Source organism: Rosa rugosa, chromosome 5 (genome assembly GCF_958449725.1).
Source record: "Rosa rugosa chromosome 5, drRosRugo1.1, whole genome shotgun sequence".
NCBI lineage: Eukaryota > Viridiplantae > Streptophyta > Magnoliopsida > Rosales > Rosaceae > Rosa > Rosa rugosa.
This window is the reverse complement of record NC_084824.1, coordinates 23,989,533-24,015,007: the sequence shown is the minus strand read 5'-3', so window position 1 is coordinate 24,015,007 and position 25,475 is coordinate 23,989,533. Positions and strand designations below refer to the sequence as shown.

At 37.9% G+C, this 25,475-nt stretch overlaps 4 protein-coding genes across 7 annotated transcripts; 2 read left to right on the top strand and 2 right to left on the bottom strand.

Annotated features, from left to right (window-relative positions):
* Positions 1 to 521: 521 nt before the first annotated feature.
* LOC133709392 (F-box/LRR-repeat protein At3g48880-like) lies at positions 522 to 3,034 on the bottom strand. 2 transcript variants are annotated; one of them, XM_062135118.1, is made up of 3 exons: positions 2,828 to 3,034; positions 1,425 to 1,824; positions 522 to 1,213 (listed from the first exon to the last, which is right to left on the bottom strand). In XM_062135118.1, the coding sequence occupies exons 2-3, from the start codon at positions 1,799 to 1,801 to the stop codon at positions 766 to 768; spliced, it is 825 nt and encodes a 274-aa protein (XP_061991102.1). In that variant the 5' UTR covers positions 1,802 to 1,824; positions 2,828 to 3,034; the 3' UTR covers positions 522 to 765. The 2 variants fall into 2 exon arrangements, with proteins under 2 accessions (XP_061991102.1, XP_061991103.1); XM_062135119.1 differs by having other exon boundaries at positions 1,425 to 1,801.
* Positions 3,035 to 11,875: 8,841 nt separating this feature from the next.
* On the bottom strand, positions 11,876 to 12,679 carry LOC133711397 (uncharacterized). The gene has a single exon (XM_062137527.1). The coding sequence runs from the start codon at positions 12,677 to 12,679 to the stop codon at positions 11,876 to 11,878; it is 804 nt and encodes a 267-aa protein (XP_061993511.1).
* Positions 12,680 to 15,907: 3,228 nt separating this feature from the next.
* On the top strand, positions 15,908 to 18,980 carry LOC133708302 (beta-galactosidase 13-like). The gene has a single exon (XM_062133773.1). It carries the CDS (start codon positions 16,208 to 16,210, stop codon positions 18,734 to 18,736), a length of 2,529 nt encoding a protein of 842 aa, XP_061989757.1. The 5' UTR covers positions 15,908 to 16,207; the 3' UTR covers positions 18,737 to 18,980.
* Positions 18,981 to 20,079: 1,099 nt separating this feature from the next.
* Positions 20,080 to 23,123, top strand: LOC133712219 (F-box/LRR-repeat protein At3g48880-like). Of its 3 annotated transcripts, XM_062138336.1 has the most exons (4): positions 20,109 to 20,238; positions 20,641 to 21,343; positions 21,967 to 22,322; positions 22,410 to 23,123. In XM_062138336.1, the coding sequence occupies exons 3-4, from the start codon at positions 21,967 to 21,969 to the stop codon at positions 22,981 to 22,983; spliced, it is 930 nt and encodes a 309-aa protein (XP_061994320.1). In that variant the 5' UTR covers positions 20,109 to 20,238; positions 20,641 to 21,343; the 3' UTR covers positions 22,984 to 23,123. The 3 variants fall into 3 exon arrangements, with proteins under 3 accessions (XP_061994319.1, XP_061994320.1, XP_061994321.1); XM_062138335.1 differs by lacking the exon at positions 20,641 to 21,343 and having other exon boundaries at positions 20,080 to 20,238; XM_062138337.1 differs by lacking the exon at positions 20,109 to 20,238 and having other exon boundaries at positions 20,255 to 21,343.
* The last annotated feature ends 2,352 nt before the right edge of the window (positions 23,124 to 25,475 follow it).

The window sequence follows — 25,475 nt, the reverse complement described above, 5'->3', positions numbered from 1 at the left end:
AACAATCGGCGAAGATATCCAAATATCTAAACATTCTTTTCAAGCCCAACGAGCCTTCCGATTGTGAAGATGTTAGAAAAGTCTTTCACTTCGATCAAGCCCAGAGAACTAACCTGGTCGAATTAAGAGACAATCCCAATTTAAGTTTCTTCTTCTTTTCTAGTTAGTTAAGAGACAACCCCAATTCACTTCTAGTTCTCAGAAGTAAATCTGAACTTCAAAGACCCCCAATTCTTCTTCCCCATTTAAGGATCATGAAATTATAAAGTTATATTCTCTTAGCATTTATAGATTCTCAACAATACTCTATACCTACCTTCAAAGGGCGCACTTTACTTGGATAGCAAGAATCTTCTTCATATCTGGGCAATCATCATTGTTCTTGAAGAAAAGCTTGCGGTCAATCGGAACTAGGCAGCTAGTTTTGGTCAAGCAGTTTTGTTCATAAAAGACAATATATTAAGCTGAACAACTGGAATCTATACAAAACATACTGTATATACATAATACAAACAACAAAATTTTGAAGGCAATGCTGTTAATAAGATGGAGTAAGAAAATCAGGTAAGGAGCCAACAACAAGCTCATAATTTACATAAAGAGCATCAGTAATGATCATCTTGAGGTGCCCAACCACCACATTTACATATAAGACTAAACAAGTTCAGCAGCACTAAACAAGTCCAGTGCAAATTGCAGTCCTGCAATTATCTTAGCAAAGTTCATAATCAAATTGATAACGGCAGCCCTCGTTCCTTGTAAACATCATGGTATAATAAACAATTCTTCTTTCGAACCCTCACATATAAATTTACTAATATGTGAAGAAAGCTTCAAGATTTCCTCATCAGCTTCATTAAACCCAACACAATCTCTGACATCCAAAAGCACAAGACTTTTGCAGCTCCTCAGTATTGAGACAAGGCTGTCCCGATCAAAATCTGCAGACCTCAAGTTTAAGTACTTAATATTAGGCACCAATGTAGTGATTGTCAACGCTTCATCTTTATGAATGGAAGCATAAGACACACGCAGAGAACAAAAACTCTTGCAATGAACACTGATCTGCGACAGGATCTTCTCTAAATTATAGCTCCAACTTAACCATAACTCCACCAAATTTTCCCACTTGCAAATCAGATCTGATATTAGTTTTCTTGATGGGGTAAACAATAAATATCGAGATATATCCAAAAACACAAGGTCAGGACATCTGCAAAGGGGAAAAAATAGCTATTCATGACAGGGTTTCTGGAGCGATGAACATTTAGAAAACAAATAAAAAAGTACTTTTAATCTGAAGAAATTTTTGGAAATGTTGTGGTTCCAATGTGTATTGCTCATAGGAAAAAGAGTAAATAAGTAAAAAGAGTACAAGGCCTCTCTACCATTTAAACACATGGAATTACAAAGTGGAAACTTACTCATGGGCAACAAACTCAACTGCCTCTTGAGTACAATATGCAGGTAGTGTGATAGAAGTAGCTTTTCCTCGGCTATGATTGATGACACACTTCATAAAAGCAGTCGAGGAGAAATGACTCTTATCAATTCGAAATTCAGAAAGAAATCTTTGACAAATGGTATTAGGTTCAACACCTTGGCGACTAAAGTCAAAAGTTTGATCAGCTGAAAAGTCAGGAAAAATGATACATTGCCAGCAAGAAGGAATGAGGCTTGCTTTGTACCATGACTTGCACACAAAAGGGATATCCAAAAGCAGTGACTCCATTCCAACTCTTCCAAAAATATTCACCAAGCAGTCCGTGTTTAAGTCTTCCCACATTCGTTGATCTTCCATCTAAACAAATGGCATTCACCAAGCTATAGGTATATTAATATCTTGAAGCAAATGAAAATATTCTGACCATTAACAATTTGCCTGACAAAGACTAAAACAGCACAGATCACACCATAAATGAGGAGAAGAACCTCCATATATCAAAGGATGAGATAAAGATTATACTAGTTTGAAACTCTGAATCCAAATAGAACTCTTATATAATAAGAAGCAAGAAGATAAGCAAGCCGCCAAAGTCTCCATCGATCAGAAAAAAAAAAAAAAAAAAAAAAAGGTGATTTCTATAATTTGCTCTCCATTTCTAAGTTCCTAAAGTTGTAGCCTTCGCAGTAGCTAAAAAGCAGCAGGATGAATATTGTTATAGATGGAACTAAGTCCACAACTCCTAGATGTATAAGTGAGTACAGATGCTCCTATTAACATAATAAAGAATGTTTACTGTTTGAGGACATAGGAGTTCAGCACAGCAATCCATATCATTCAGAAACGAAACCTATAACCATACACAATCTCCTAATGTATCTAATACTTGATACAAATATAAAATTAAACAGAGTCCAATACTGGCATTGCAGATTCTTGTGCTATGATACTCTAAAATTACTAAAATTTCTACAAAATAATAAAACAGATGCCTTATGAAGTTGACTTATGTTATAGTAAGAAAAGCACATACAAGAAATGTTAGCAACATCATTCTTATTAGATGGGCAATACTAGGATTGGGTTGCCAATACTATGATTCGAATTCGAAACAAATTAACATGCCCAGAAACTAGAATCAAACAATGAAAACTTGCAGAAATAGCAACAATAGGAAACTAAGACCCCATTTGTGCAATAATACAAAACTTCAAAAGACTGAAAAGCAAATACAAGAACGAACTACCTCACGGGCAACCCAAGAAATAATCACAGAGCAAAGAACACAGAATAGAAGTAACAGAAGGAAGACGTCCGCCGCAAAGATCATACAAACAAAAAGAACAAGTAGAAATATAAGCAAAGAGACATATATTGACAAACCTTTAAGGGAGATAAACAAAGGCAGGGAGGGAGAGAGGGAGGTAATCCGATAAACAAGAAGAGGAGAGAACGGGAGAGATTATATTGTAAGTTTAGCTGGAGCTGGAGCTGAATAATCCTGTATCATGAGCACTCGGCTGACGTCGACGACGACGAAATACTAAACGATAGTGGAAAAGGAGGAGAAGAGCTTTCGACAAGTTGAGATTGTGGGCCACACAGAAAATTGGTCATTAAGCACATATATGCGAGAAGTAGACTGACAATGACATGGAGGCTGAAAATATTAATTGATTATTATTTTTTTAATTAAAACTCTAACAGATATTTGTAGTGGCCAGATCGGATGGTTGATATTTTTTCAAAACCATAATTGGACAGCTTTATGGAGAATAATTATTCTTCCGATCAAAAAAATAATAATATATTCTTTATATCCGAAACAAATAAGGATCTTTGATCCAAAACACTAAAATTGGCCAAACTTATCCCACTTACCCCAATAACAAATTTTTATTCCTATTTACCATGTTCCAACCAAATGACAGTTTTGCCCTTGACATAACTAATAAACTATATTTTATGCCTCTCTCTCTCTCTCTCTACAGACGCTGGCTCTTTCTCTCTCTCCTCGTCACTCCCTCCTCGTCAGAGTCGATGTCGATTGGCCAGCGTCCTCCCGTCATTCCGAGACCGACTTCAGACTCACCTCGAACCAGCACCACCCCTTACAGCCCGCGTCTCCGTACCGCTCGCCGACAAGCCAGACCGCGTCCTCGTACCAGTACACCAGCTTGCCAGATCTCCGACTCATCACAACGATGACCTTAAGCTGCTCTGAATCGAATTCCGGCAAGCTCCGTTCGTCAACCTTTTCTCCCTCGACAACGACGTCGTTCAGCTTCTCGCCTCACTCTCCGCTTGTGATGCCCCGGAAATTCGTATTTATTTTCAGAGAATTTTCCGAAATCTAATTTGTGGTTATTGGACGATTTCGTGGCTCGTGGACGGAGTGGAAGTGTTTCAGACGAAATATTAGTCGAAGAATATGGTTTTAGAGGGGTTGCAAAGGTTGACTTTTTATACGTTGGGTTTCTCGGAAAACTTCCTTCACGAAAGTAGTAGAGCGTGTCAATACGAGTTCGTGGATATGTGGAACGCGTCAATCGGAGTATGTATGAGAAAGTTATGTTTTGCGGAAGTTTTGGGAAAGTTCTATAAATAGGAGTTTCCATTTTCGGAAACTTACTATTTTCATTTTCACATTTCTATTTCCAAAAACTCTGAAAACTCTCCGTTCTCTCTCCTCACCCGCGTCTAACCCGACTCGGACCCGGTGTTCCGACCCGAATTTTCCGGCGGTCTCCGGCGGTGAAACTTTCCAGATCAGTTCGTCTCCTCCGTGCGCTCCTCCTTGTAGCATCCTCTAGCCTCGATTCTCAGCAACAACGGCGCAGCAAGGCGGCGAAATTTGGTGTATTCGGACCCGGTCGGAAAACACAGTTCCGGCAACGTTGTGGCTTCATGCTTCATGTTGTGAGTTCGTAGGAGCCTCCCTGATCGATCTGTGGTGGTTGTTTGGATCGATTTACATGGAAGATGGTTCAACTCGGATTGAACAGTGATTCACGGCTTGCGAGGTAGTTTTCGATCCTTTTTGCTTAGATTCTGACTTGAGGCTAGTTATGAAAGTTGATAAGCATGCTGAGATGAAGATATTTGATGTTGGGAGTTTTGTGAAATATTGATTTTTGGCCTGTGGCAGTGCGCCACCCCCTGTGGCGGCATTCTAGCGGCGTTCCGGCCGTTTAAGGGACTGTTTCTGGTATTATATATCCTCTACTCGTCGATACAAGCGTTTCGATATATAATACGCAATTTTTGAAGTTCGTTTGAAATTGTTATGATTTTTACTGTTTCCGACCGTTTGATTTATTCGATCCGTGAGGATCCGATTATCTGATCGACTTGTGGTTCTGTCACATCGATCGTAGTAGCATTCCGGAGACTTTGGGTGGTCTCGGATGAGGTTTCACCTCGATTGGCTTTACCTTCAGGGTTGTTGTTCGATTTGGGGATTCGAACTTTAATCACTTGGTGATTCGTAGACTGATTTGAGATCATTGGTGAATAGGTGCTTCTAAAGGTGAATTGGACAAGTTGTTGGTGTGAGTGTTAGTTCGGTTCTGTATAGAAGACGCAGCGGGATTCTGAGGTGAGTAATCTCACAATGTTCATTTACAAATGAAATTACTTTTATCGTTTTGAGAGTTATTGATTTAACTGCAAACTATAGTTGGCATTAGTGGCATTCCTGAGTGAATGACCACGTGTGTGTGTATATATATATATATTTACGTGAAATATATATGTGTGGGTGAGTTCATTCTCGTTTTGTGATGTGACTTTTCGGAAAATAATTATGGTGGGAAATGGTATTTCTATTGTTTTGAAAAGTGTTTGAGGATTTGGGGAGTTGCATGTTGTGATTTCTCCTTTTGGGTTGGGTAACATTTTCAGGTTCGGTATGACCATTTTAAATGTTTTAATCTGACGATCGGTGGTCTGAGGATTTGAGAGTCACATGTTGTGATTTCTCCGTTTGATTTTATTTAACATTTTGAGTCCAATGCGACTCGTTTAATGTTTTGATCTGAGGGTCAGGTTGGCCTAAGGATCCGGGGTTGCGGGTTGCAGGTTGTATCCTCAGGCAATGTTATATCATAAGGTTGAACCTTGGCCGGGTGACAAGTTACAATTCAGTTAGAGCTCTGTCTGCCATTGTACCTCATGGATCTAAGTAGGTTACTTACGACTCCTGGGTACATATTTTGTCCAGGTTGGACCGAAGAATCATATTCTATTTGTTAGGTTAACGATAGATATGATTGATGTGTGTTGATATTTTGTCCAGGTTGGACCGAAGATTCATATTCGATTTGTTACGTTAACAATTGATATGATTTGTTGTGTGTGTTGATGTTTTGTCCAGGTTGGACCGATTTGATGTTTTGTCCAGGTTAGACCGATTTGATATTTTGTCCAGGTTGGACCGATTTGATGTTTTGTCTAGGTTGGACCGAAATGTTTTGTTGTGAGTTGACTTTTATTATCCAAGTTGGATCGATTTATCATATTTAAATTGTTAGGTTAACGATTTATATGATTTTGTCACAATGTGACTTTCGTTGTTTTCTTTTGGAAAAAGAGTATTGTTTTTTGGAAGCATGATATGTTTTCCTTATTCTCGAGTTGAAAGGTTTTACTCGTTTTTGGTGTGAGTTGTGTGGTGTTTGTTTTGAGTTACTCATACGGGCTTGCAAAAGCTTACCGAGTTTGTTGTGTGGCAACCCGGTGCACCATTCAAACGGTGTAGGGGTTAATCCTGCAGGTCAGGATAATCGTGGTTGAAGCTGAGATCGCGTGCTTACAGCTATACAATAGGAAGCCAATTTTGTGACTTTACTGTTATTAAGACTTCCGCTTGTAGTGAGCTCGGAGCAGCATTTACTTATTATGTTGTTGCAGCAATTTAATTTGTAAACTCGTGTAATATATAACTCTGTGGAGAGCGAGTGTATATTAACTTTGAGGGTTCAGGGCATCAGTATGTACTTGGTTTAAAGGGAAAAAGTTTTCAGGTATTTTGTATAGATAGTTGAACGATCACGCATGCATAATTATGAGATTATATATCGATTTTTATTTGTGTTAAAAATCAGAGGCGTGACACCGCTGCAATCAGTAACGCATCATTAAGAAGTTTGTTGGTGCATCAGTAGCCAGAGTGAGATTTCCGTTAGTGTTCGTGCTCTTGCTCTTGCTCCTTTTCCCTTTTGCCTCTTCAGGTTGCTTCGAGTGAGAGGTTTGACTGCTGCCTTCGAGTGTTGGAAATGAGAGGTTTTAAATTCAACTTCAATTTTGTTGAATTTAATCTGGTTATTAGTATCCGAATTAGTTTTCGATACAAGATATGATAGATGTGGCTCCCGAGTCTGGAACCGGCGAAGAAGGGAGAAGAGGAAGAAGATGACGTGGGTGCCTAGAGCATTTTCAGGGTGCCCAAATAATTTTATTTTATTTTGGGTAAAATGGGGGCAGAATGCCTGGAAGGAAAGAAAAAAAAATGTTTCATTGGGGGGCAATAGAGGCCTGTTAAAAGGTCTATTGAGGGGTAATAAACGTTTATTAGGGGGCAATAAATGTTTTGAATTGATGTAATCTCCTTTTTTTTTTTCTTAATTAATCAAAGTTTTATTTGTCTAATTTTAGGGAGATTAGTTCTCATTTCGGAGACCGAAAGGTCTATTGGGGGGCAATAAAGGTTTATTAGGGTGGGCAATAAACCTCTCCGACCTCATATGAGATCTCCGACAACTTCTTTGGAGACTTCCGACGAGGTTTCATAAACCTCTATTGCCCCCAATAGTGGGGCAATAAAGGTCTATTTGTGGGCAATAAACCATTCCGGCGACCTATAAGATCTCCGACGACCTCTTTGAGGACCTCCGGCGAGGTTTTTAGAGAAGTTCAGTGGGTGGCGGCCGGTGACCAGATTTCGGCAACCGATGACCGGATTCCGGCGATGTCTCCTATGGCTTCTTTCTAGACCTATAAATGGACCGGATTTTGATCCGGACCCGCTCCAGATCCGTGACTATTGGACGGGTTTTGATCGAAAGTTTTGACCATTGATCCGTTACTGATCCGAATCAGTTAACTCGTTTATTTAACTGATCAAATACGGATATAGGTCGATCCGATCCGTTAATGATCCGGCCCGTTTTTGTAATAATAAAATATTATTTTTTTATTAATATATTATTATTTTTTAAAAATATAAAATATAAAATATGAAGAATTTTTAATACAAATTTTTTACAGAAATCTAAGGGACAGTCTATCGCCCAAGATTCCAAGAAGCATTAAGAATTCTGATAATGTAATTTTACTTTTGGTGATACTTTTCATGTTGTTTTAATATTTTATTAATATCTTATGAGGTATCATGATATAAATTTAATATTACTATTGGGTGTGTGTGTTTGGTAGGGTAGTAAGGCTTTGGTCTCATATATAAGAGGTCAGGAGTTCGAGCCCCATCAAAGGTGGGAATGGGGTGGGGTTTTTTTTTTAAAAAAAAATTAATATTACTATTTAAAATTTTAAAATATTTGAAATTATAACGGGTCGGATTAGCGGATTGAGTATCTGTTAATCCGGCGGATACGGATTTGGATCGAGCTATTAACGATCTGCCGGGTTAACGGAGCGGGTTTGGATCGAATTTTTTTTTAAGTAAACGGATTTAGATTTAGGTCGATCCAATCCAAATCCGATCCATTTACAGGTCTACTTCTTTCTCTTCCATTCTCTCTCTCTCTCTCTCTCTCTCTCTCTCTCTCTCTATGTAACAAAGGAGTGAGGGTAAAATAGTTTAAAAAAATAAAAACAAAAAAACATAATTAGGTATTAGGGAAAACTTTATTAGAGTTTTCATGGTAAGGGAGAATTAAAAAAAAAAATTAATGGGGTAACACAATTTCAGCTAGTCAAGCTAGCTTGCGTCGACAACAAAACACTAAATGAGAGTGGAAAAGGAGGAGAACATGCAGCTTGACTAGCTAAAATTGTTGTGAGGCCAACAATTGTTGCGTCGACAACAAAACACTAAATGAGAGTGGAAATTAAAGGGAGAATAACAGCTTTTGACTAGCTTAAATTGTGAGCCCCACAACAAATTGGTTGTCAGATTGACTCATTTTTTTTTTTTTTTTTTTTTTGAATTATAAAAGAACTTTTATTAAGAAAGACCTCAATGGAGGTACTGATAATCGTGATTGAGAACATCACGAATACAAGCAGGTGCTAGACCTAGCCATACACATGCAAGAAATAGACAAACATGGGGAGTTGTCACATCCCAACTCAAAAATAGCCAAACATGGGGACCTATAACTTTGAAAAATCATAACTAATTCTAGAAAAGTCATTTTTAAGAGATTCCAATTCTGAAATGATCTTTAAGATGTTTAACCGACATGTACAATTTTCAGTAAAAAGTCTCAGAAACACAATTTCAGATTTACAGACCTCTGTTCTACCTTGAGTTTAACCAATGAATTTTTAAATGTAAGGGTGGAAAATGATGAAACAAATCAAAGAACTTATAATCAATTGAAAGACATAACCAATTCAATGAACATAACCTGGATTATGGAAAAAGAAGAAACCTATAATGCAGCAAACATAATTATATAGATTACATTACAAACTTTCTTGATAGTTCATTATTCCCACGGAAAATTCAAACCTATACAGGCTGCAAATTAAAACTAAACGGGCTAACTACATACTGGCAGCCTTTGCTCTTATTCTAGAAAACTAAACCGGACAAGTCTCACACTTTCTTCACATTAATCACAAAACTCTTTGAAGGGAAAATTAAACTTCATATTCAGTATCTGCAATATTTAATAGGGGTGACCATCAATAGCTCAGTAGGAGGCTAACCCTCTTTAAGCAACACAAACCAGTAATTATCAAAACAATAATACATGGATGTATGCAATGCAATTTTCATCTATTACATGTTAACTCACATGCTGAGACATAAAGAGTCTACATGTCCCATACCATGTAATTTACCTTTTTGAGGTGACTCTAGATGAAATAACATATGAATTAACCCCATAACCCAAGTCATGATTCCCTTTTTGCTAGTCATCTTACTTAACCTCGATCACCAAAATCGTACAACTCTATTAGCCCACCTGAAATTTGGTCTATACGGATTATGCTCAACTACACAAAAGAATACTCCCACATATTTCATTCCCATTCCATTCTATCAAATCCATCCCTTAGAATTCAAGAATATACTAATCAAACAATATGATAAATAACAGATAGCACCCATTAACTCATTCATCATTCAAAATTCATAATTGCATGAAATCACATATGGCAAAACAGCAACCAAGCAAATTAAATAGAGGTTTCTCAAGATCCCCCTACCTCGTTTAGAAAGTGGGCTTATACTTTTCAGGTTCATCTCTAGTCTAAAAAATTCTCCTTCCCTCACTCTTTTTTTTTTTTTTTTGTACAAACAAATATAGGGAACTCAATAAAGAAAGTAGAACAAACTTGGATATTTATAGTGTATGGAAAAGATGTCAAATTTTAATTCTAGATAAGCACAAGAGAGAGTAGAACTGAATGCCAACACTATCAGCTTCCTCTATGTTTCGATATGGACTGCCACCTCCTGGTTCTAGGTCTCCACCACATGCTTCTAGGGATCCACCTTCTGCTACTAGCTCTGATGAATCACAACTCTAGTAACTGACTCTCCAAGGATCTTCAACAGCATCGACACCTCCAGCTTCTAAGATTATTCTTATCATGGTGGTCTATCGTAGTGGTTCTGATCCTTTAATTTAGGTGGAGTGGTGCTTGCAAAGAGAATCAAAATAGGGGAGGAAGACGATGAAGATAGCCGACAACGTTTTGAGTTTGAGAGATTGGTTTGTCATTAAACGACATCCAACAGAAGTATAAGTCAATTGGTATTGGGCTCTTCTTTAAATTGACTTGGGTTTAGAAACATAAATATTGGGCAGGTCTATAAATATAGAGACAGCTTATATACTTATAAATATATCTACACAGAACGTTTTTATGATATGTGTGTGTGTGTCTATATATATCATACCATAAAACAATTATATATAGAGGGCCCCTCCATTAAGGGATCCCTTTTTTTTGTCTTTTATACGGATAGGCATTAGACAAACTTTTAGATTATATTTCGACATCTCAACCGTTCATTTTTTAGGTCCTAATGTGTAGATCACTTCTGCAAATTTTCAGCCAAATCGGTGATCGTTAAGGCATCCAAAACTGCAATTTACACGAACGGACAGAATCTGTCAAACCGTAACCGTTAGGTTTTATAATGGTAAATTGCAGTTTTGGATGCCTTAACGATCATCAAATTGGCTGAAAATTTGCAGAAGTGATCTATACATTAGGACCTAAAAACTGAACGGTTGAGATGTGAAAATATGATCAAAAAGTTAGTCTAATGCTCTATCTCTAGAAAAGACAAAAAAAAGGGATCCCTCACTAGAAGGGCCCTGATTATATATATATATATATAGGGCTGTCAATTTCGACACGACCAGATAACACGACTCGAAACCCGCACGAAATAAAGCGGGTTGAACCCGCACGATTAAAAAGCGGGTCGGCAGCGGGTCAACCCGTCATGACCCATTTAATAAACGGGTTGGCCACAGGTCAACCCGCCAACACGAAGTGAACCCGTATAACTCGATTATGCTATACTTTTTCTTGAAATTTTGGACGTTGGGAGTATTTGATCATAGGATTGGACAATTTGAAATATTTTGCTTCATCATTATTGGATTTAATTATTTATAAATTATATATAATTATTTATATTCTTCGTCTTATGAAATTTTTAGTGAATTTAATCAATTTATGCATGTTTTTAGTTAAATGGGTCACAGTGTTAACCCTTAAATGGGTCATTTTGTCCAACACGACACGACCTATTTATTAAATGGGTTAAGCGGGTTGGAAACGGGTAACCCGTTTAAAAAATAGGTTGAGTTTGGGTTTAAATTTTCGACACGATTAATAAATGGGTTGGGTTTGGGTTTGGGTTTGTCTCTTGTGACACGACATATACCTTGAACCGACACGAACCCAACCCAATACGACCCATTGACACTGACCCATATTTGAGAATATAAGTTAATATTTCAAGAAAAAATAAAATAATATAAGTTAATACTCAAGCAAAAATAATAATATTCTTTCTTAATATTATTAAAAGTATAGGTCGTCACAGGAGTCCAATATGCAAAATAGTTAATTGATTTATTATTTTTTAATTAAAAACTCTAACGATACAGTAGTAGTCAGATCTGATGGCTGATATTTTTTTCAAAACCAAAATTGGACGGCTTATGTTTTTTTTTTTTTAGGAGAAGACGTCAGAGTATATATTGAAGAAGTCAATCAGTTTGTACACAAAGTGGCTAAGAAGCCACTGATTTCTGTGGGGACAAACCCACTCCAATACAGATCAAAATCAGAACCTAATGCAAATCTAGCCATCATGTTGGCAACCTTATTTGCAGTCCGACTAATATAGCTGAAATAAGAGCCATGAAGGCTCCCCAGCATAGTAAAAATATCTTCATAAACTCTACCTAACAAAGAAGTATTCACACCTTGTGAGTTAATAGTAGTCACAACGTGCTGACAATTAGACTCAAAGGCAACTGGAGCAAGACCAAATCTATCCACCAAGTTGCATGCAGCTCGGCAAGCCGAAACTTCAACAGTTGGCAGATTTGACACCCAGCGCACCTTAGAGCAAACACCGCCTACTATTGAGCCAGAACTATCTTTAAGCACAACCCCAATACCACCAGAATGGCTTGAAGCATCATATATCCCAACACAATTAGCCTTAAGCCAACCCGGGGAAGGTGGAGTCCACTGTGAATTCCCTCTCCCCACAACCCGGCGTGAAGGAGCTTGAACTGACCTATGAAGATGATAAAAAGAAGTAACCTGAAAAGCTAGCTGATCAAGGGATGCAAACCTACCATTCCAAAGCCTCTTATTTCTCTCCTTCCACACAAACCAGACCAATATCAAGAATAAGGAAGCATCCGTTTTAGTTAGATTCCCCAAACACAAAGCCAACCAATCACGTACAGAACCATGCACCATATGCAACGACTGCACTATACCCAATGAAGGAAAATAATTCAACAAGTCCTTCACAAAAGGACATTCACAGCTGACATGCATAATTGTCTCCTCCGCAGCATTACAAAAGAAACAACCATCCAAAATAGGTACTCACGAGAACAGAGCTGTGAATTAGTGGGCAAAATGGAAGAACAAACTTTCCAAAAGTGAACCTTAATCTTCCCAGGAACATTTGCGAACCAAATAGACTTCCAAAACTCCGAAGTCCCCCCACCTTCAGAAGAAGAAGAACCCCCATGAGTAATTATTCTAAATTACCTACGTCAGCCTTACCCATGAATAATTATTCTGAAGATTAAAAACACCTCTTATATTTTCTTATCAACGTAGTACCTACGTCAACTTTCTGTCACGGTGTCGTCAAGTTGACCTCGTGTGACGCACGTGAGCTGAAAATGAGAGCTAAAATGATTGATGTGCCCCTCAAATTGCTTTTTTATCTGATTTATGATTTAATATGAATAAAATAATTAATTTAAATGGATTTTATAAATAAGAGAGAGAAATAAAGGAAGAATTAAAAAAAATTTCTTCTTCTCTCTCATTCATCATCAGTTACCCAGAATCGATCGGCCTCAAGAGTGATTCTCTGGCCTGCAATTGCCTATGATCGAGAGCTTGCATTCAAGGTTGACCACACTGTCCTTAAATCCGTGGCTATCTTTTCCATTATCTTTTGTGAAAATCGAAACCCAGTACAACAGTTGGTGAAGATTGAAGAAAAGGAGGTGGTGTTACATGTCGAGATGGCGGGGTGGGATTGGAGCTGTGATTTGAGAGTGGAGGGTTGGCGGGGTCTTGAGTTTCTGATCAATGGTGTATACAAGGAGGTCGAAGGAGAGAACGAGAGTGGTGGCGGCTAAGTCGGCGGGGATGAATTCAGAGTAGGTATAGAGGAGGTTGGTGGGGTGAGGGGAAGGAGAGAGGGAGCAGAGGATAAAGGTGTACCAGACTACCAGCGGCGGTGGGAGGAGGACAGATCGCAGGCTTGGAATATTATGATTATTGGCTGGAATGGGTTCAATTGTGATTAATGGTGGAATGGGTTTAATTGAGGTGTATGGCTGGAATAATGGGGTCCGTGGGTTTGGATCGAGCAACAATGGGTTTATTGACTTGATGAATATCAAGGTCGCAGCTCCTCACATCTCCTATAGAATAGTCTTCCACACCATTCTAGTCCTCGCTTTCTTGTTGCCTTTTGCATTCTCATTGTTGTTGTTACTCTTGAAGGTGTCAACAAGTGCTCCTCATTTGGTACTCTGTTTTTCAATTTTTCGATCTTTTTGGTTCTTGGTAATCCCCAGATCTTCCATTCTCTTCCAAAATGGGTTTGTAGAGTTTGAGAAAATGAACATAAATGGGTTAAGAACATCAACAATTGCTGGGATTTTTTTTGTTTTTTTTTTGCTTTTTTGCTGTTGCTGGGATTTTTTTTTGCTTTTTTGCTGGGTTTAAGAAGATGAACATAAACAATTTCTGGTTCAACTACTTATCTTCGTTGCTGTCACTGAAGAATTGCTAGTGTTGATGGGGATAATATCCAATCATGATGATTGGATTGGGAGATTTTTTTTTTTTTTTTGGATAATGTATTGGATTGGAATAAAGCAAAAAAAATTATTCAACTTTTATTTTCAATATTATAATTTATTCAGTTTTTATTTTCAATTTTAAATTTATTCATTTAGGGATGGAGTGAAAGTCTTTTTTGCCCTCATTTTCAGCCTCACGTGCGTCACACGTGGTCATAATTGACGGCGCCGTGACAAAAAGCTGACATAGGTACTATGTTGACAAGAAAATATAAGTTCAGGTATCACATTGATAAGTTTTAGAGTTCAGGTATAATTTTGACAGTCCTCAAAGTGTCCGGACACTGTTGGTGCGTTTTTCCCTTATTTGTGCAAAGCATTTGGCTTGTGTCTGCAAGTCAGTTAGTTTGATGACTTGATCTTTCTCTTCTTATTTGTGCTTATATTTCTAAGAGTTAATGTGATTAAAGTCCAAAAGCTAGATAGGAGTTTCACATAGTAGGTTGATGATTTCATAACTGATCAATTATGTTTTTATTTTTTTATTTTTTTTTTATTTTTTTAAGTATTACATGATGATTACTAACAGTAATTTGTAATAGGGTTTTAATCATTTTTTATATTGCTTATTCTATGTGTAGGGTGTTTCTTTAGAATCATGAATAATATTGGGGAAGGATATTGATTGTGTTCAGAGTCTTTCTTAATAGTGTTAGGTTACTTGGTTACTTAAAGTTTTATCCTATGGTTACATTATGTTTGTTTAATCTAGAGTTTTATCCTATGGTTACATTCATGGCTCATTTCTGTCGTAGCCCGATTATTCAGGTGAATCACTTTTTGTAATGTTTCTTACTATCCCTTGGCTAAATTTTTTTTTTTTTTTTATATTGCTTAGTCTTTATACAATAATTGCTGGTGATGGTGGGTTTTCCCTTTAGTGCATGCTGAATTTCTGTTTTTTTTGCCTGGTAATGTAGTGAGTGTATTTTATGGCAATTAGCTGGAAATAAAATATGTACTCAGAAATATATTCGAGTGTATTTTGTTCTGTTCAATTCCCAGCCCCCCCCCCCCCCCCCCCCCCCCCCCACACACACACACACACACTTAAATATTCTAACAAGTGGAAAGATCACAAAATGATGGTAAAATGGAGGCCTGGCTTTATATGTTTAATTCTCATAATGATTTGATTCTCATACTCTCTCAAAATGATTTAATTCTCATTCTTCATGGCTATTCCATCAGATCTCATAATTGCTCCAAATACACATTCAAATCCTTTTTATCTCGTTGTACTTTTCAATATTTTCACAAAATGCAAATAGCCATGAGGAGGAGGCCAGTCAAGCACTGAGGTTTAGAGAGAGAGAGAGAATGGGTAGAAAAGGTAAAATTAGAAAATTAGAAAATTACTGAAAAAACTGAAAGGATGTGTATTAAGATAAAAAGGGTGTATATAAAAATTACTCCTGTAGACATGAATCTCTATTGCATAATTGCATTAATATGAAGTACTAGTGTGTAGTGCCATAACATTGACGGCAATGGAATCTATTACTTACTTTTAGGAACAATAATCGAGTAATGATGTTTACAATTTTCATATGAACACCAATTTAGATATTGATATCTATAATAAGGTAGAAAACTAACAAGTAACAACAATATAGGAGCACTGTTGACCAAAAAACTCTTGTTAGTTAATAAGCTTGTTATACCAGCTAGGAGTAGTGATTTTGTCTTCCCCCGGAAACCAACGTGAAAGCCGTTAACAGCTGCGAAACCGCAGAAACAACCGGAGACAGAGTAAACTAACAACAAAGCAATGGCTTTGGAAAGAAAGATACACCAGCCAATTGTAACAGAAACTCAAATTTCAAAACCAAAGTCTTCCTCCGCAGTCTTATAAATCATTGTGTTTCATGTAGGTTGTGCATAAGCTTCTGGTGCAACCTCCTTCTAAGGAGGAAGCTAAACTAGGAGTTTCTTTTCCCCAACAAAAAAATTAAAAAAAAAAAAAAAACCAATGGCGGTACCAAGCTCCAGGTTGCTCTTAATAGCTCTTGTTTTCTTGGTTGTTTCAGCTGCAGTAGCCCATACGAAAAGCCAAGGTCGTAGCCACGATGGTGGGAAGCACCAGCTTGAAACAGGGCCCGTAACATATGATGGGAGGTCGCTGCTTATCAATGGCAAACGAGAGCTTCTATTTTCGGGTTCAATTCATTATACACGAAGCACGCCAGAAATGTGGCCTGATCTTCTCCGAAAGGCTAAATATGGAGGTTTGAATGTAATTCAAACTTATGTGTTTTGGAACATTCACGAGCCGGTGAAGGGTCAATACAATTTTTCAGGAAACTATGATTTGGTGAGGTTCATTAAGCTTGTTCAAGAGCATGGAATGTATGTTACCCTTCGAGTTGGGCCATTCATTCAAGCCGAATGGAACCATGGAGGACTTCCATATTGGCTGAGAGAGGTCCCCAACCTAATATTTCGTACTGATAATGCACCATACAAGTACTATATGAAGAAGTATGTGACCATGATTGTAAACAAGCTGAAAGAAGCGAAGCTATTTTTTGCTCAAGGTGGCCCAATCATATTGGCACAGATCGAAAATGAGTACGATCATATACAGCTTGCATATAAAGACATGGGATTCAGTTATGTCAGATGGGCAGCAAGGATGGCCGTAAAGCAAAACGTTGGAGTACCATGGATCATGTGCAAGCAGACCGATGCTCCTGATCCGGTGATTAATACTTGTAACGGAAGGCATTGTGGAGATACTTTCTCCGGGCCTAATAAGCCATACAAGCCTGCTCTATGGACCGAAAACTGGACAGCTCAGTACAGAGTATTTGGTGATCCAGCTTCACAGAGACCCGCAGAAGATATTGCATTTTCAGTTGCCCGCTTTTTCTCAAAGAATGGAGCTCTAACCAACTACTACATGTACCATGGTGGGACTAATTTTGGAAGAACAAGTGCGATTTTTACAACAACTCGCTACTATGACGAAGCACCTCTTGACGAATATGGTTTGCCAAGGGACCCAAAATGGAGTCACCTCAAGGACTTGCACAAGGCTTTGAGACTAAGCAGGAAGCCTTTGCTTTGGGGAGTTCCAGGTGTCCAAAACTTAGGGGAAAACCTCGAGGCTCGTTTCTACGAGTTGAAAAACAACTCCAAAATCTGTGCTGCTTTCTTGGCCAACAACAATTCAAGGAGTGAAGCAATTGTTAATTGGCGAGGACAAGACTACTACCTTCCACCGCATTCTATTAGCATCCTCCCTGACTGCAAGACCGTAGTCTACAATACTCAAACCATCGTATCGCAACATAATGCAAGGAACATTGTCAGATCAACTTTGGCCAACAAAATGAGATGGATGGAGTCTTCAGAACCCATTCCAAGCACCGTGCAAGTTCCGATCACTAATAGGACACCGTTGGAGCTCTACAGCTTGCTAAAAGATCAGTCAGACTATGCGTGGTACACAACCAGCCTTGAATTGAATCCCAGGGACATGTCCATGAAGGAAAGTATTCAACCGGTTCTACGAATTGGAAGTCTCGGTCACGCAATGCTGGTGTTTGTCAATGGTGAGTATGTTGGTTCCGGACATGGGAGCCACGACGAGAAGAGCTTTGTCTTCCAAAAAGTTGTGTCCTTAAAGGCCGGGGTCAACCAAATAGCTTTGCTTGCCATGACAGTTGGTCTTCCAGATAGCGGAGCGTACATGGAGCACAGATATGCAGGGCCTAAAGAAATAGAAGTTCTAGGACTGAACACTGGAACTATAGATCTCTCACGAAATGGGTGGGGGCATCAAGTTGGCCTGAATGGAGAGAAGATCCAAGTCTTCACTGAAGAGGGATCGAAACGGGTTCAATGGGGTGAAATAAATGAACCAAAAAAGGCTCTAACATGGTACAAGACATATTTTGATGCTCCTGAAGGGAATGACCCTGTGGCTATTAAAATGTCTGGTATGGGAAAAGGAATGATGTGGGTGAATGGTGAGAGCATTGGCCGGCACTGGATGTCTTTCCTCTCTCCTCTAGGACAACCTACTCAATCCGAGTACCACATCCCAAGATCCTTCATCAAGCCTACACAAAACCTTCTTATTGTTTTGGAAGAGGAGCCAGCCAAGCCTAATAGCATTGAGATTATGATTGTCAACAGAGATACCATTTGCAGCTTCATTACTGAGTATCATCCTCCAAATGTCAAGTCATGGGCAAGAGAGAACAGCCTCTTCCGACCTGTTTTAGATGTTGTCAGAACATCCGCGGAGTTGAAATGTCCAAACTACAAAAAGGTTGTCGAAGTTGAGTTTGCAAGCTTCGGCGATCCTGTTGGTTCATGTGGAAGCTACACCTTGGGTAAATGCGACTCCCCTGTATCTAAAGAGGTTGTTGAACAGCACTGCTTGAACAAAACTAGCTGCATAGTTCCGATTGACCGCAAGCTTTACTTCAAGAACAATGATGATTGCCCAGATATCAAGAAAACACTCGCCATCCAAGTGAATTGTGCTTAGAGAATCTGGTACATTTAACGTTGTGGGTGATTGCATGACCATTGAAGAACCTCAACCAAGCTGGTCTAAATTTCGCTGTGCCCTGTTCGGAAGACCAAGAAAATATCACAGGGTGTTCAATTAGGCATGTCAATTTGTCAAAAGTTCAAATCAATCTATTGTAATCAAAATTACATGAATCATACACTCATATTTGAGCCATTAAAAACATCAAAACAGGCTTCATAGTTAATCACTTCTGCATTTCTGGGTACTCTCCTAGTCTCCTCACTACTATAAAAAATTGATGTGTAGATGACAAAAACAAATTTGAATGTTACAACTGCTGTAGCATTTATACATTCTAAGCAGTAAGACAAATGTAAAACTTTAAAATTCTTGCAGTGTGTGCTGTTTCTCAATATCCTAGCTGCATCGATCCCAAAAGATAGTCCTCCAGATTTCTCTGATTGCATATTCGTTCTGGTACCTTAACCTTAGCTTGTTGCATTACCACACTTTTGGGAGTACAACCTGCAAATTAATCAGAGGTATGGGTGGGGATGTGTGTTTTTAGTTATGTGACAAATAAGCTCCATGTTTTGTGTTTCTATTGGATTGGGGTTATTGGACTTGTTTGTACTTCTAGCCTGTTTGGCTTTCAACGAAAGAATACCAAAAACGTAGCTTGTTATTTTCTACATCCCTTATCATAAACGAATTAATAGCCGAAGACTAGCAGAACATATATAAAAAGTTTAAACTCTAAATAAGCCATTCGGGTTAGCTCAAATGGTGAGAGGGGGATGAGAGTTAGGTTATGATTATGCTAAATTAGGTATTCGATTATTAGAGAATATAACTAAAAAGAAAACAAAAATTTAAAAATCCAAATCTGATTCTCGAGCCAAGATGGAGTCGCTTTTGATGAGCGAAGCTCATTACAAACACAACTTAAGCTTAACTGACAAAGCAAGGTTCAAGACTACAAAGAAAGGGAACTCTTCTTATACCATAATAATATTAGACAAAGAAGCACTATATGGATGAGCACTCCGATGAAACAAATTGCCACTTCATAAAAACCTAAAGAGAACCATCTCTTGTACTGTAACGCACCTAACGAAAACCACAAATCAAGCTTCGAATAATTACGAAACGACAGCAGTGAAAGCCTGGAGGTCTAGAAACGACATCTCTACTAAATGTGTCAATTACATCTGCTATCAAATTTGCCTTTTGCAAAATAATAATAATAATAGTAAGAAAATAAATGACCTTAATGTATAAGAAAGATTCTAAAAGTAACCACATTAATAAATTAATCAAAGTTTGTTCACTTGTTGATTCACTTTTCTCGTGCTTTAAAAAATTAAAAGCAAAAACACTTGCTTTACACTGTGCAACCCACCTTCAGCTTTTCTTTCATAAATAAAGCTTACACTTCCTTTCACAAACTGAGCTGCAATTCTTCCTAGTTTGTTCTCAGCTCTTCCAACCGAACCAAGGGACGAAAGCAACAGGTCATCTCGTTATCCTCTCTCTCTCTCTCTCTCGCTCTCGGATTTTTAGTCTGATGCCTATCTTGATCGTTTCAAATACATACTTATTGTTGCTCTAGATTATATGGGATTTTTCTTGGTCAAAGTGATGAAGTTAACGTTAAAAATAATAAATCTTGGATGCTTGATGCCTGATCCATGTTTTATTTTTTATTTTATTTTTTTGTCGAAGAAAAATTGGTGTGGATTTTTTTTTTTGAATAGTGGAAAGAATCTCTACCAATGTTTTATCGGAGAAAAATCTGTTATTTACTAGACCAATAATTGTAGGCATTTTATTAAGTGAACATTTACAAAAGTAGACCTTAATTTTTACTACAAATACTTGATAAAAGTTGACACATAATTATTTTTTTCAAAAAGTTTTCTCATAGGGAAGTGAGAAATCCTAATACCCTAAAATCGGTCTTTTCTGTTTCACTATTCAATCTCGTCTGGCGGCGCCTCGACCGGTGCTGGCTCCGGCATCGCCGTCGTCTTGGGTTGCTGCCGGACGGGTATTTGATCCAATTCGGTCCGAGGTTTGTTCATGGATGGCTGCGCTTTGGATTTTTTCTGGCTGCATCTCAACCAGCGGCGGGGGTGTGCTAATCATGACTAGTGGGATTCCGGACGGCGCGAGTTGTGGCGGCGTGTTTCAGGTGTGAGCTGTAGGTGACGTGAGGCGTGGCGGTTTGGGTCGCAGTGGTGAGTGGCTGCAGCGGCGTAGATCGTGGCAGAGTGGGTCGAATTGTGCTACTGTGCTTATGGCATATGGCATGTCGTCAGGAGAGCTGGGCATGTGACATACGACATGTCGTTGAGGGTGATGGGCTGGGGACAGACCAGCTTGATGGACTCTGAAGTTTAAACTATTCCTTTGGATGCTTTGGGCTTGCTATTTTGGGCTAGGGTTTTTCCCTAGGTCTCTACTATGTTTTAGCTTGTATTTTACAATAAATTCCCTGTTTTTTCAGGAACCTAAGCACTTATGTGCACTCAATGTCTCTCTAGCGTCTCTGAAGTAATATCGAATGAGGATATTCGCTAGTTCTACGTATTGAATGTATAATGAGTAGGACTATATGTACGTACCACTTGTGTTTATTACAACTAACTTCTTGTTTGTCTATGTCCTTAAATAACAGCGAAATGATATGTAACGGCCTATTCTGACTTGTGATGAAAATATTATTTCGCCCCCGTAGCATTACTCAAAAAAAAAAAATTAACACATAATTTTTGTACCATTTCCGTCAATAGAGTTTCATTTTACCTGTCATTTTTAAATTCCTTTCTAATTGAATAGTATTCTTTTTTCTGTTTAGGATTATCTTCTCAGAATTTAGTCTTCATCTTGGTACTATATTAAGTCTGGGAACTGTGTAAAGTGAAGTTTGATATAATGTACATTTAATTTCTTCTGACTGATGGTATTAAACACGGCAACTCTTTCATATCAAACTATTCCAATCGTTTTTTTTTTTTTTTTTTTTGATTAACAACTATTCCAATCGTTTCAATACTTTGCTTGCTCCTTATAATATACACTCTAACTAGCATTACCTTCCTCTCCTCCAATAGATTTAGGGTGTTCCCTTCTCAACATAATCGATTCATTATTTTTAGATTTTTTTTTTGTCGGATCATTGATTTTTTTTTTTAAAACCTGTATTGCATGTTGATTGATTTTCATTTTTATTTTTGTAGATGGATCAACGAAGATGGGAGGACTTAGATAAGGACTGTTTGGTGAAAGTGTTTGAGAAAGTTGATATGGAGTCGCTACTCTTGGATATTCCTTTTGTGTGCAAGTCATGGCACAAAGAAACACTAAATCCTTCTTGCTGGAAAAGTCTTATCTTTCCGGAATTTGAACCTGAATTTCCTTATGAATTTGATTATCCAATCCATGAAAGATTTGTTTCTGAATTTGGCCTTGATAGCAATCGTGTCTCCGAAACTGCCTTTATAAAGTTTGTTGTCAATCGTAGCCAAGGAAAGGCTGTTTTTCTCAAGCTACCTGGATTCTCTACCGTAGAAGCCTTTGAATATGTTGCAGATGCGTAAGTTCTTTCTCTAAAATAATTATTTGTGTATTTGATATGCCTTGGACACTTTGCTGAAACTATTGTGTAATTTCATTATTTCAGGTGCCCTAACCTTGTGATTTTGGGTTTACCAAGATATTTGTTGTGGAAAAAAGACATTGATCTCGAATCGATTGGCAAGTTCAAGTACTTGTGTATGTTGTCATTGGGCAGCTGCGATAAATTGGACAGAGTTCTTGCAGTAGTCAGCAAACGGTGCAAGTTGTTTTCTCATTTAACACTGTCTAATGCCCAAATTGGTAAAGAAGAGGTTATGGCAATTGTCAACTTAGTCCCTGATATTAAGCACCTGAGCTTGAATAGGGCACAAATCGATCGGGATAATCTTATCATATTACTGAAGGGTTGCAAAAAACTTTCGTTCTTGGAGGCCAAGGATTGCATTGGTTTCAATGAGGGTGATGATGAAATAGCAGAGCTGGCTTCTCATATCAGTAAATTTCGCTGTGAAGGATCTAAAGAGCGCATTGAATTTCCATTTGATTTTTCTGAATTTCTTCTTTCATCATTAACGGAAGATTCTGTCATAGATTTTTCAATGTTTGCAGAGGTTGATGTAGAGGCAGAGGTTGATGGCGAGGGAGAGGGTGATATTGAAGAAAGTGTTGAACCTTGATTGAGCTCTTTATATTTGTTGATGTTGTTATATATGTGTGATCTTATCAGATCCAAATATTGAAGTTTTCTTCTTAGCCTAATTTATGTATTGGCGTATCCTAAACCTAAAAGCTGTGGTATCAATTTTCTTGGTCTGTATATCAGTGTATCCATGTTTCAATCTCCAGTTTCTTTTCTTTTGTTTGAAACATAATCCAGTAAAGGATTACAAGCAAAGTGTACACAGTCTTTTTATCATACGAAATGCGTGCTAACCCGTGCTTCATTCAATTGGGAAGTAAAAATTATACATCACCAATTCACCATCCTAAGAAGATAATTATCAGATTAAAGTTAAGCACCGCCAAAGCCCAGCCATGGCCCCCAATGAACTAAGGTGATGCCATGCTTCCCAATGAAAACCTCTCTTCCATGTGCACCACCCTGCCAAAAACGATAAGGGACTCCCGCTTAGCATGGCTGCGTGGGTAGACAACTCGAGTGTTACAGCCATCAACCATCAAGGGATAGAAAAGTATCAGCATGTCCAACTTCTGACTATTATTGTATTTTGTATGCACCAAAATCGGATTGTAAACCCAAATATATATTTCTCAAATTTATTGATTGTACAATTTGTACAACTTGTTTGTGTCAAATTTGAATTTGAAGGCTGATGTGTCAATTGTCATCTTGACAATTTTATACTCCAGTGGATAGGTTAAATTTTATATATTATTTTATTATTTTAAACAATATTTCTCTTTCTTCTCTATCTTCTTCGTGCCCAGCCACAACCATTTTGGGTCTGGTTCAAAAGTCTCCTCCTTATTCTTCGAAGGTTTTGGGCAGGAGAAGAACCACAAACAAAAAGCAAACCAACCCATGGAGGTATGGTAGGAAGAAATGGAGAGACAAGAATTGGCTCTTACTTAGGTGATTTCACTAAGTTGTATTAGGGCGGCCTCCCAGGAATAAGTCATGTTGTGTAATTGCCTACTTTTGATTATATGAAAGGCTTGATGTCCTATTTCAAAAATAAATAAATAAAGAAATACTAGTACTTAGTTTGGATAAAAATTTATTATGGTTGCAAATTATCTTAACCTCTAATGTTTTAAGGAAAATACTTGGAAATTGGTGTGAATAATTTCTTTTTGAGAAAATGTCCATTTACCTAAATTTTAGCTATACTAAACCCCACTTACTCAAATATCTTATAAGATTTCTCACTTACCCAATAAGTTACATATTTTTTGCCCTATTACCCAATTAAGTTTTTTTGGACAATTTTGCCCCCCCCTCTAAGTGATATTTTTTGCCCGAGATCTGATTTTATTGCCCCCTCATAAAAATTAGGTTTTATTGGCTGTAATAAAAGTCTTCGGTGACTAGAGGTGGCAAACGGGCCGCTAAGCACGAGCACGGCACCGCCCAAACCCATTAGTGGCCCGGCACGACCTGAGCACGTTAGAATACCGGTCAGGTTGGGCCTAGGAATATTGGCCCATTGGCCCAAGCCCGTAGTGGGCCCGGCACGGCCCGAGCACCACATATTGTGGGCCAGCCCATTACAAACACAAAATTTCATTTTTGTTTTTAAAAATATTAAAAAACTACAATGATGAGATTTGAATATTAGACCTCTTTATTTATAATCTCATGATAATTTCACCAATGCTATTTCTTTGATGTTGTCAAAATAGTGAAATAAAACATTATATCCTTATTTTGACACAAGTATTTTTTTTCTAAATATTAAATATATGTTTATTAATAAATACTAATCTCATAATAATACAACTATAGAATGAAGGAAAGAATAATATGATACTAAATCTTCATTATATTAATAAAGATTAATCTCACAATAATATACTAAAAACAATATATTTTGAGTTTTTTCTTTCTTTCTTTCTTATAGTGGAATATAAAAAATTATTAGAAAACTAATCTTAAAAAGCTAAGATTATGAAAAACGTTGTAGAACTTAATTTATTTTAATTTTCTATATAGTTAAATAAAATTAATTTTTATTTGTTTAAATTAAGATTTTAAAATCATGCTTTATAGTGGGTAGGCACGAGCACAGCCTGTTTATTGACGTCACGGCACGAGCACGGCCCGACACGATATGGGCTCGGGCCATGGGCCGGACCGGGCTTAATGTTTAAGTAAATGGGCAGGTCCAAGCATGGCACGAAGCACGACTAGGCCAGCTTAAAATGGGCCGAGCCGGGCCGGCCCGTTTGCCACCTCTATCGGTGACCTATAAAATCTCTAGCGACTTCTTTGGGGAACTCTAGCAACCTCCGGTGACTGGAGCCTGGCGACTGATGACTGGAGTCTAGCTACCGGTGATCGGAGTCCAGTTTTATTGGTGGTAATAAAGGTCTTCGGTGACCTATAAGATTTCCGATGACTTTTTTGGAGACCTTCAGTCACTGGTGACCAGATTCCAGCAACCAGAGTCTGGCAAAGTTTTTGATTACTTTTTTACGCCAAACTTGT

Bases quoted from the DNA above. Each gene is read 5' to 3' on its own strand.
- LOC133709392 (XM_062135118.1), bottom strand. From the start codon at position 1,801: ATGGAAGATCAACGAATGTGGGAAGACTTAAACACGGACTGCTTGGTG. The intron at 1,214-1,424 runs GTAAGTTTCCAC...TCCCCTTTGCAG, and splicing joins GTTGAGTTTGTTGCCCATGA to ATGTCCTGACCTTGTGTTTT.
- LOC133712219 (XM_062138335.1), top strand. From the start codon at position 21,967: ATGGATCAACGAAGATGGGAGGACTTAGATAAGGACTGTTTGGTGAAA. The intron at 22,323-22,409 runs GTAAGTTCTTTC...TCATTATTTCAG, and splicing joins TTTGAATATGTTGCAGATGC to GTGCCCTAACCTTGTGATTT.
- LOC133708302 (XM_062133773.1), top strand. From the start codon at position 16,208: ATGGCGGTACCAAGCTCCAGGTTGCTCTTAATAGCTCTTGTTTTCTTG.
- LOC133711397 (XM_062137527.1), bottom strand. From the start codon at position 12,679: ATGCATGTCAGCTGTGAATGTCCTTTTGTGAAGGACTTGTTGAATTAT.